Here is an 11,034-nt window from a genome sequence, read left to right as displayed (position 1 = left end):
GCAGCCACAAAAAAAAAACAACAAAGAAATACAATACAATTTACAATTACTTAAAAATAAAAAGAAAGAAAAAGAAGAATTTAGGTGTAAATCTAACAAAACATGTACAGGACTTGTATGCTGGAAACTGTAAAACAAGGAAGACAGAAATTGAAGAGGATCTGAATAAATGGAAAAACATACTTTATTCACGAATTGGAAGAATCAACATAGTAAGTAAGCTAATTTTCCCCAAACTGGTAAATAGATTTAATGTAATTCCTATCAAAAATTATAACTCTGGCTTTAAAGTTTGACATACAATATCCTAATTATTATTTTCCCAAAGCACTATAATTGTAGTATTTCCCCCAATGAAAAATTTTAACAGCTTTATGGGGATATAATTGATGTATAATGAACTGTACATATTTAAAGAGTCTCGACATATGTATACACTGTGACACCATCATCTGAAACAAGATAATGAACATGTCCATCACCCCCAAAGTTTCCTCCTGGTCTTTTGTAATACATCCTACTGTCCTTCTGTGCCTCCCATAAATCCTGCCTCTCTATCCCTAGGCAACCACTAGTCAGCTTTCAGTCACTATAGATTCATTTTTTTTCCCTAGAATTTTATATAAATGGAATAATAGAGTCTACTCATTTTTGGTCTGGCTACTTTCCATCAGCATTATTATTTTGAGATCCATCCATGTTTTTGTGTGTGTTAATACTTTATATTTATCATTTTTTTAAAAAATTTTATTTATTTTATTTATTTATTGTTTCTGGCTGTGTTGGGTCTTCGTTGCTGCGGGCGGGCTTTTCTCTGGTTGCGGCGAGCGAAGGCTACTCTTCGTTGCGATGTGCGGGCTTCTCATTGTGGTGGCTTCTCTTGTTGTGGAGCACGGGCTCTAGGTGCGTGGGCTTCAGTAGTTGTGGCTCTCGGGCTCTAGAGCGCAGGCTCAGTAGTTGTGGTGCATGGACTTAGTTGCTCCACGGCATGTGGGATCTTCCTGGACCAGGGCTCGAACCCGTGTCCCCTACATTGGCAGGCGGATTCTTAACCACTGCGCCACCAGGGAAACCCAATAGTTTATTTTTATCAATTTGTAGTATTACATTATATGGATTTACCACAATGTGTTTGTCCATTCACCTGTTAATGGCCATTTGGGTGGTTTTCAGTTGGGGCTATTACAGATAAATATGCTGTGAGTATTTGTGTGGACATACGTTTTCATTTCTCTTGAGTAAATACCTAGAAGTGGAACGACTGGAACAAATGGGTAATTTCTTAACTTTTTAAGAGGCTGCCAAACTATTTTCCAAAATGTTTTACATGACCACTAGCCAGTGTGAGAGGTCCAGTACCTCCACCTCTTGGCCAACACTTGGACTTTTAGTCATTGTAATAGGTGTGTTGTGATATCTCATTATGTTTTAATTTTTAGTCCCCTAATGATTCATGATGAGCATTTTTCATGTGCTCTGTGTATATCTTCTTTGGTGAAATGTTTGTTTAAATCTTTTGGCTCTTTAAAAATTGGGTGATTTGTTTTCTTTTTAGTGAAGATATAGATTTCTGTATGTATTCTGGACACAAGTCCTTTATCAGGGGTATAATTTGCAAATACTTTTTCTCAGTCGGTGGCTTGTCCTTTCATTCTGTTTAACAGTGTTTTTCAAAGTGCAGAAACTGAATTTTGATGAAATCTAGTTTATCAATTTTTTCTCTCATGGCTTGTGCTTTTGGTGTTGGCATCTAAGAAATCTTTGTGTAAACCAAGGTCACAAAGATTTACTCTTATGTTTACTTCTAGAAGTTTTTGTGATTCTACTTTTGGTTGCCTCTTTGATCCAAAATTTAATTTAGGAGAGTATTTTGAATTTTTTTGTTTTAAACTGTTATTAATTTTAGACATTTTTGCGATTGAGGCCTGTGCAGTTTATACTGTAAAGGAGTGAGGCTGATAGGGGTTGGGAGGCAAGGGAGTGTGGATGGTAGAAGGTGGAAGAGGGACAGGAGTGCATAAAGTACAATTTTTGTCTAGATTGCATTTTTGTTCTACTGCTTCCTCTCTTTCTAGATACCAAACTTCTCATGTTTATACTGCACTAAATCTTTCTTGTTTTATTCTTCCTCTTTTCATAAGTCCTTTCTCTCTCTCTCTCTCTCTCTCTCTCTCACCCTCACCCACTCATCCATCCAATCTGTCAGAAAACCCTATGTGCGCTACCTTCACAGTACATCTAGAATCCATCTGCTTCTCGTCATCTCCCACTGCCTATCTCTCTGGTCTAAGCCACTGTCATTTTTATCTTTTATTTTGCAGTAGACTCCTAACTGGTCTCACAGTTTCTACCTCTGCCCCCTTCATTGTATTCTCAATGCAGCAGAGTGATTCTTTTTTTTTAAAGATTTATTTATTCATTTTGGCTGTGTTGGGTCTTCTTTGCTGTGCACGGGCTTTCTCTAGTTGCGGTGAGAGGGGGCTACTCTCCCTTGCAGTGCAGAGGCTTCTCATTGCAGTGGCTTCTCTTGTTGCGGAGCACGGGCTCTAGGTGTGAGGGCTTCAGTAGTTGCAGCATGTGGGCTCAGTAGTTGTGGCTTGCGGGCTCTAGAGCACAGGATTAGTAGTTGTGGTGCATGGGCTTAGTTGCTCCGCGGCATGTGGGATCTTCCAGGACCAGGGCTCGAACCCGTGTCCCCTGCATTGGCAGGCAGATTCTCAACCACTGCACCACCAGGGAAGTCCCCAGAGTGATTCTTTTAAAATGTGTGTTAATATCACTCCTCTGCTCAAAACACTCCAAAGATTTCCCATCTCACTCTGAGTGAAGAAAAAATCTTCAGGTGGCCCTGAAGCCCTACATGATCCCTGGGGTCCCAGGTTCCTCTCTTATGCCGTAACTATCTTGCTCATTCTCCTCTAGCCCTGCTGGCCTCCTTCCTGTCCCTGGGACATGCAAAACTGCCCCTGCCTCAGGGCCTTTGCATTTTCTTTTGTTCCCTCTGCCTGGAATACTCTTGCCTCCTTCAGGTCTCAGCTCAAATGTGTTTTTCTTAGAGAGGCCTTTCTGGACTCCTCTCTACAAAGTACTAACTGCCTCCCTCTTACTTTTTTCATTTCTCATGAGCACTTACCTGACACATTACACAGCTTCTTATTTTTTTTGTAGATCTTTTTACAAAAATTTTATGTTGGAGTATAGTTGATTAACAATGATGTGTTAGTTACAGGTGTACAGCAGAGTGAATCATTTATACCCATACAAGTGTCCATTCTTTTTCGAATTCTTTTCCCGTTTAGGTTATTACAGAATACTGAGCCGAGTTCCCTGTGCTATACAGTAGGTTCTTGTTGATTATCTATTTTAAATATAGTAGACACAGCTTCTTATTTGTTGTCTGCCTTTCTTTCCTTGCAGAATATAAGTTCCCAGAGGGAGGGAACTATGCTTTGTTCACTGCTATTCCCATAGTACTGAGAGCAGTGCCCGGCGCATAGTAGATGCTCAGTAACCACCTGTTCAGTGGGTGCATGAGTGTGTCCTGTCTGAAGGGGTAACCTCCATGAGTGGTTTCCTTAGTCATTTGTAACAGTCTAGAGAGATTTAATAAAATTAAGTCCAGTAAAAGGTAATTGTGTGTGTGTGTGTGGTGGAGCTGGAGATGGGAACGGGGATGCGGGGTGGTGAGGGAGGTACAGATATTGAATGTTCCACAAAGCCATATATAATGTTAAAAAATAATAGCTAGGTGAGAACTGTGTTTGAGAATAAATAATTTTGGAAGTAAATAAGTCTGGTTCAGTTTATCAGTTCACTGTAGTTTTTATTTATTCAACATGAAGAGAAAAACATCACAAAGCAAGTGACCCAAAATAGCACATTTTGTGCATTTCTTCAGCCCCTTGGCAGCATCAGGCAGATGTGTTCACTCTGCACTGACTTGTGTGTGAATCTCCCGGCTCTTCACCCGCAGCTTTTTGACCTGGGACTCGGCAATGTCAGCCCGTTCCTCGGCCTCCTCCAGCTCGTGCTGGAGCTTGCGGAATCTGGCAAGATTAGCATTGGATTGTTCCTCCTAAGAATAGAGTTGTGAGAGTTAGACTTTGTGGTTCTCATTGCACTTTTCACAAACAGGATTATTTTCTCAACTCAGATATTTTCTTCTTACGGTTTGTTTGTCATATCTGATTTCAAATGCAGACAGAAGTTGTAACTTCAATTACATTTTTTATTCTAAAGAATGAAAGAAGAAATAGTTTTGAAATGGAAGAGACGAGCTCATTATGTCAAACCCAGGTATACGTGAAGTCTATTTACGATGTATGGACTGAGTGGAAAGGAGGAAGAGACCCATGTGCGCTCGCTCACAGAGGTTAGACAATAAATGTAAGGTCAAATTCTAACTTCGGGAAAATCCCAGTTGAAATGTTTTTGCCATATATTTTGACTCTGGTATACAGAGACGCTGCGGGTGGGGGGATGGGGATAGGAAGAAAGTATGCCCTTTGTTGGTTGGACTTACTACCATTCGTGCCTCTCCCTTTCGTGTTCCCTTTTCTTACCTCTTTCCCACTCCATTGTGTCTGGAAGAGTGGGGAACAACCAGGAAAAGTGAAGCTGGAGAACCTTCCAACACATCCTAATTTGCTACAGCGAATGTGCAGGGATAAGTCCCTGCTGATGACAGTGGTAGTGAGGGAAGGAGTCAGATGGGGTAAAAGATTTCTGTTTGGCTTTTGGGAACAATTGATTTTGTGCATTTCTAGAGGGAGAGGAATATTTATCATGGTGTTAGATTTTCTGCTGGATATTCTTTGCAGCTATCAAGTAAGGTGGGTTATTTGGAATTTTCTTTTTTTCCCCCAACCCCTACAAATTGCTTAATAATAAAAATATCTCGTTTTGAGGTCTTATTCTATAATTAGGACTTGGGGGTAAATTCATATTTATATCATCTCTCTTAAAATAAGAATGACATATTCTTACTTGGTCTCTTTCTTTCTCATTAACACATTCTCTTAATATACTTTCTACCCCCAACGAAGTTTTCTTCTTCCCTCAAGGGCTTAAAGATACTTACAGCCTCCTCAGCTTGTCTCTTGTATGATTTCACCTTTGCCTGTAATTTATCTACCAGGTCTTGCAGCCTGAGAACATTCTTGCGGTCTTCCTCAGTCTGGAAGTTTGACAAAAATGGTCTGCATTGAATCCAACAAAATCAACCCACTACAGGTGGTGAAGTCAATCACTTTGATATGATGGCAGGTGGGCCTGGGATAAATGTGGTCCACTCTGAGGCTTCCTTCATAGTATTAACAGTAGCCACTCTTGTTTAATGTTCACTGTGTGCAGGCACTATATTGGAGAGTTATACACGTCTCTAATCCTTACCTCCCTACTCTGGTGAGTAGATGTTTTTATTCTATTTTACAGGTGATGAATTAAGGTTGAGAGTGTTAGGTAACCTATCCGAGTTTAAAAAGTAAGAGGCCAAACTAGGACTAATACCAGTTTATCTGTCTTTGAAACCTGTATTCTTTCCTCACTTACACGATTTTCTAAAGGCCTTCCTGATTTTCCTAGCTTAGGAAAGGGTCTGTGATAGGTGATTGTGTCATTTGCCCCTTATGTATATCAAGGTAACATGTAGCTATTTGTGAGGACGACATAGTCACCAGGTTTTCAATTTCCCTTTGATCAGGAAGTCTGGATATTCTAGAAAGCTCTTCCCCTTACCTGGTAGGTGAGTTCCTTTACTCTTCTCTCGTGTTTCCGCAAACCTTTAACAGCCTCAGCATTACGTTTCTGCTCACTTTCAACCTACCTCTCCTTCAAGCTCACGTACCTACAATCAAGAAAGATACTTATATAGTCAGTCTTGGGGGATGTTAATTAACTCAGGACCTACTGACGATATTGGGTGGCTGTCCCCAGCCACAGGATAAGGATGGGAGTCAATATACAAGAAGAGAGAAGGATCGGGGAGTGCCGTTTTCACTTCCCGGATTCAGAGAGATTGAGAGACCCACACTGGCCTCCAGCTTCTGGATGTGCTTCTTGCCGCCCTTCAAGGCCAGCTGCTCAGCCTCGTCCAGGCGGTGCTGCAGGTCCTTCACCGTCTGCTCCAGGTGCTTCTTCATCCATGCCAGGTGGGCGCTGGTGTCCTGCTCCTTCTCTGTCAGCACCTCGGGCATCATGGCCGCCTGGTTAAGTTCACAAGAGGCATCAGTGGGCCACCCACCCCTCCTATGCAGGCACACGGAGGGTGCTGTGAGGCTGGTACTAGGCACGCTGATGCTTTCCTCCTTCCCGCAGCCACCACTGATGCTGCATGGTTCCCCTCCCACTTTGCCTCTGCTCAGGCTCCGTCTCCTTCCGTCTCTCCGGGAAGCCACCACTGACTGAATGCAGGGGTGAGGAGAGGAAACCTACTTGCAGGTCCCAAAGGGGCGGCGTAGAAGCCCCTTTCTTATCTCCAGACAGCATCTCTGATAAGAAAGAATGGAGTGCACATCCGTGACGGCCTTCTTGGCCTTCTCCTCTGCATTTTTGGACTCCTGGATAGACTTCTCCACCTCTGCCTGGCATTGGGCTATGTCAGCTGCCAGTTTTTTCTTGGTATTTATCAGGCACGTGTTCTACAAGAAAAATTAGATAAGAGGTTCGGGCTACATTTGGACACTTACAACGATTGAAAGGGAGAGGGTTGGGTGGGGAAAGAAGTCAAGCTCGAGAACGTTCCATTTCTTATTTTTCACACAGGTGAAAAAAAAATTAAAAAGACTTTCATTTTTGATAGGACAGATATCCCAAAACAGGCCCGAGAATTGTACATAAAAGAAGTGAGTAAATGATAAATGTGGACATTCAAATATTTGAGGAAGGATAAATTATTTAGTTAAAGGTGCTGGAACAAGGAAATGGTTGACATAACTATGTGAAATGAAAAATAATTCTCATGATCAAAACATTGTACAGAGTTGTTAGGTTGATGACAAACGAGAAAACATTTGCAATGTGCATTACTGAAAAAATATTTCCTTCCTTAATATGTAAAAAAGACAAATCATTAAGAAAAAAGGGCAAAAGTACAAATAGCTAAGACACACCAGAAGAAATACAAATAGCCAACAAATAGGACAAAAATGTTCCACCTCATTAGTAATCAAACAAATAAGAATTTTTAAAATGAGGCATTTCCAACCATAAAATCGGTGAAGATTAAAAAAAATAATAGCTAAGCACTCTCATTTCTTTTCCCCATGGGAGTAAAAATTGGAACAACTTTGTTAAAGACCAATTTACAACATATCATAAATGTCTTTGCTGTTTTGACCATGAATATATACTTCCAGGAATTTACTTACTTTTAGGAATATTAAGGAAATAGTAATCATGGATATATGTGAAAATTTAGTTATGAAGAAGTTAGTTATACAATCTTCTAATCCTAAAAATTTTTATTGGGAACAGTCTAAAAATATCCAACCGTAGAAGACTGATTAAATAAATGTGCCATAATACACAACTAAAATGGACTGCTTTTCTGCCATTAAAAAACTGTATCATAGAAAACTATTTTAAAATATAGAAATATGTTCACAACACGTTGTTAAATGAAAAAAAGTTGCAAAAGGATTGATCACGTTTACAAAAAATAGCATATTTATGTATAGAAACAAGAACCTAGAATAGGAGATCCCCAAAATGCTAACAATATGGTTGGTATTTTTCTAGTTTTTTGGCTAATTCAAAAAATAGTTTTTAAAGCAAGGAATTTTGGGGGAATTCCCTGGCGGTCCAGTGATTAGGGCTTTGTGTTTCCACCACGCAGGGTGCGGGTTCGATCCCTGGTTGGGGAACTAAGATCCCTTATGCCATGTGGTGTGGTCCAAAAAAATAAGAAATGAAACAAGAAATTCTTTAACTTTCCTAAAAGTAATTATTTCAAAAGACAATCCTAATTTTCTAAGCTTGCAGCTTAAATGTTACCACCTCTGTGAAGCCTTTTCCAGCACTTATATGCAATAATTTGTCATGCCTTGCTCTGATTTCCCCATGATCTTTTATCTTCAGATAAAAGAAAGCTCAGCAATCTGTCCATCTAGAGACCAAGTTATTCCGAGAACTAGGCCTAATGAAAGTTTGTCTTGACCACTAGCCTGGAAGGAGTGGTGGGATCTCCTCTCCATCAAGCCTGGGTCCTGCCTGCCTCCAGGGTGGACCCAGAGTGGAGTGAGGACGGACACACTTGGGGGTGAAGGAGCTGCATGCGGTCGCTGGCCTCCAGCAGCTCGCGCTCCGCCAGCTTGCGGGTGCGCTCCGTCCGCGCCAGGGCCACCTTCCTCTCCTCCGGCTCCTCCAGCAAGAGGCCATTCCTGCGCTCCACGAGGGCCAGCTGCTCCTTGAGGTCCTCGTTGCTCCTCAGGGCATCATCCAGATGCATCTGGGAGTCCTTCACGAGAAACCAGGGGTGAGACCGGAGCCCAGGGCAGGCTGAGGTCCCGCCAGGTCCTCCAGGGGCCGTGCACTCACCTTGAGCTGGCTCTGGACTGAGCACAGGTGTTTCTGGGTCTCTGCCACCTGGCGGTTGGAGTGGCCCAGCTGAATCTCCATCTCACTGAGGTCTCTCTCCATCTTCTTCTTCAGCCTCAGAGCAACATTCCGGCTCTGGATCTCAGCATCCAGCACACTCTGCATGGCCTTTGCTGCCCGCTGTTTCTTTTCAGCTTCTCGATTTCTTCTTCCTTCTCAATGATCTTGCAGTCAAGCTCAGATTTCAGCTGGTTCAACTCTAGCTGGACACGCAAAATCTTGCCCTCTTCATGCTGCAAGGAACCCTGATAAAAGTAGAGGAGTGATTGGGATTGCCGGGGGCAGCCACCTTCTTGAATGAGGTTTTTCATCCCCATTATGATAAAAAGGGTATTATTAGGCTCATTTTACAAATAAATAGAACAGTACTCAAGAAGGTCAAAGAGTTTGCTCCCAAATTGTTACTAGTAATGAAACTAGAACTGAAGCTTTGTTGTTAACAATCTTATGTCTTGAGGAGGACAGAGCATCGTTTTCAATTAGTAAAAATTTTGATTACTGTGTCTTTTTAAATAGTGACCATAAGTCAGGAGCCAACCTCTTCTCAAAAAAGACAGAGAAAGACAGAGGAATTGCTCTCCTGTTATCCTGCATAGGGTAAATTTCCCTAGACCCTCTTAAGCATCCGCCCCTCTCTGGCCACAGCTGGTGATAGCATCAGGATCCTGCACTCTTTGGACCACACAGAATTCCCAGCAGCCAAAGATGACCGTGTATAACTCTCTGTTAAAACTAAGGGATTCTGAGCTGGCTCTCTGGATGTTTAGTGATTGATTGATTGAGTTCTTGCTTTCTGAGAGGAAGACGTTGAGGACATAATGAACAAGTTTATTTATTCAATAGGAGAAATACAATGGAGTAGAGAACACCCATGAGGCGAGGCAGCAGAGAGCAGCTGGTCACCCCCAGGGCGGGGTTGGGGCTGGATTCTTCCCATTGGAGACACAGAGCCTACTGCAGGAAGGGCCACTGGGGGTGGTCTAGTCCCCTTCCTCAGCGCCCCGCCCTCCTTCACATTCCAGACACGTGCCTCCATCTCTTCCAGGGCAGCCTGGAGGTCTGACTTTTCTCGCTGCACTTGCTTCCTGGTCTTCTCCACTTCCTGAAGATTCTTGCTCATTTCCGCAATCTGCATGGTTAAGTCGGAAATCTCTTCTGCAAAGGACAGGCTTGATTTAGGCTGTTTTCACAGGCTCTGTCTGATAGCACAGGCATTTGCCAGGGAATTTGGGGATTGGTGATTCATTCATGACTTTCATTTAGGAGAGGACAAATACAGTGAAACCTTTCGGGGGAGGTGTCAGCAAGACACAGGTGTGTGGCCTCACCTGAAGATCCAGAGGGAGGAACAACAGAATACCTGTATGACCCTAAACTTTCACACGGTACACAAAAGGGTCACAGAGAGGACCGGGGGAGACTACTGTGGAGAAAACACATAGAATCATGGTTTCAGAAATAGAAGGGGCTTTACAGGGCATTGGGTCTGGTCTAGTTTTGTAGGTCAGCGGTCTGAGATCCTAAGGGATCTGGTGACAGGATCAAGGACAAACAGCCATGTAGAGACAGAAACCATGGAAGATATGTTCTGTAGAAGAGCACGGAGCATAGCAGCCCAGCAAACAAACACTCTGTCCTCGAGAACAAGGTTTGGCTCTGACTATACCTTACATTGGGGAAGTTTGGGTCTCAGGGAAAACTGAGTAGATGTGAGGATTTTGTGGGGCATCGGGAAGGAGGAGGCTGTGGCCAAATGGGGGAGGGGTGACCAGAAGAGAAGGGGGGCTGTCACACACCTGTGATAGGGAGAGAGCTGAGGGCTGTCACACCCCTGTGATGGGAAGACAGCTGGGGGCTGCCACATACCGGTGATGGGGAGACAGCTGGGGGCTGTCACATAGCTGTGATGTGGAGACAGCTGGGGGCTGTCACCTACCTGTGATGGGGAGAGAGTTGGGGGCTGTCAGGCACCTGTGGGGCGGAGACAGCTGGGGGTTTTCACATACCTGTGATGGGGAGAGACCTGGGAGCTGTCACATACTTGTGATGGGGAGACAGCTGGGGGCTGTGACTCACCTGTGATGGGGAGAGAGGTGGGGGCTGTCACCTACCTGAGATTGGGAGAGAGATAGGGGCTGTCACCTACCTGTGATGGGGAGAGAGCGGGGGGCTGTCAAGCACATGTGATATGGAAACAGCTGGGGAGTGTCACACACCGGTGATGGGGAGAGAGCTTCGGGCTGTCACCCACCTGTGATGTGGAGACAGCTGGGGGTTGTCACATAGAAGTGATGGGGAGAGTGATGCGGACTGTCACATACCCGTGATGGGGAGAGAGATGGGGGCTGTCACCCATCTGTGAAGGGGAGAGGGTAGCGGGCTGTCACGCAACTGTGATATGGAGACAGCTGGGGACGGTCACACACCTGTGATGGGGAG

At 43.6% G+C, this 11,034-nt stretch overlaps 1 protein-coding gene and 1 long non-coding RNA gene across 2 annotated transcripts; both read right to left on the bottom strand.

The window, feature by feature from the left end:
• Nucleotides 1-3,797: 3,797 nt before the first annotated feature.
• LOC309653491 lies at nt 3,798-5,999 on the bottom strand. The gene is made up of 3 exons (XR_014259222.1): nt 5,737-5,999; nt 5,081-5,176; nt 3,798-4,075 (listed from the first exon to the last, which is right to left on the bottom strand). It is a non-coding gene; the product is annotated as an uncharacterized lncRNA (long non-coding RNA).
• A 396-nt stretch (nt 6,000-6,395) lies between these two features.
• LOC309653495 (myosin-13-like) lies at nt 6,396-8,703 on the bottom strand. Its single transcript, XM_082478445.1, has 2 exons — nt 8,536-8,703; nt 6,396-6,638 (listed from the first exon to the last, which is right to left on the bottom strand). Exons 1-2 carry the CDS (start codon nt 8,698-8,700, stop codon nt 6,429-6,431), a joined length of 375 nt encoding a protein of 124 aa, XP_082334571.1. The 5' UTR covers nt 8,701-8,703; the 3' UTR covers nt 6,396-6,428.
• Nucleotides 8,704-11,034: the final 2,331 nt, after the last annotated feature.

Source organism: Balaenoptera physalus (assembly GCF_965194825.1).
Source record: "Balaenoptera physalus genome assembly, contig: HAP1_SCAFFOLD_375, whole genome shotgun sequence".
In the NCBI taxonomy this organism is placed as follows: domain Eukaryota; kingdom Metazoa; phylum Chordata; class Mammalia; order Artiodactyla; family Balaenopteridae; genus Balaenoptera; species Balaenoptera physalus.
Note: the sequence above shows the minus strand (reverse complement) of the source record. Positions and strands in the feature narration are given on the sequence as shown.

Bases quoted from the DNA above. Each gene is read 5' to 3' on its own strand.
- LOC309653495 (XM_082478445.1), bottom strand. From the start codon at position 8,700: ATGCAGAGTGTGCTGGATGCTGAGATCCAGAGCCGGAATGTTGCTCTG. The intron at 6,639-8,535 runs GTGAGTGCACGG...TTTTTCTTGTAG, and splicing joins CAGTCCAGAGCCAGCTCAAG to AACACGTGCCTGATAAATAC.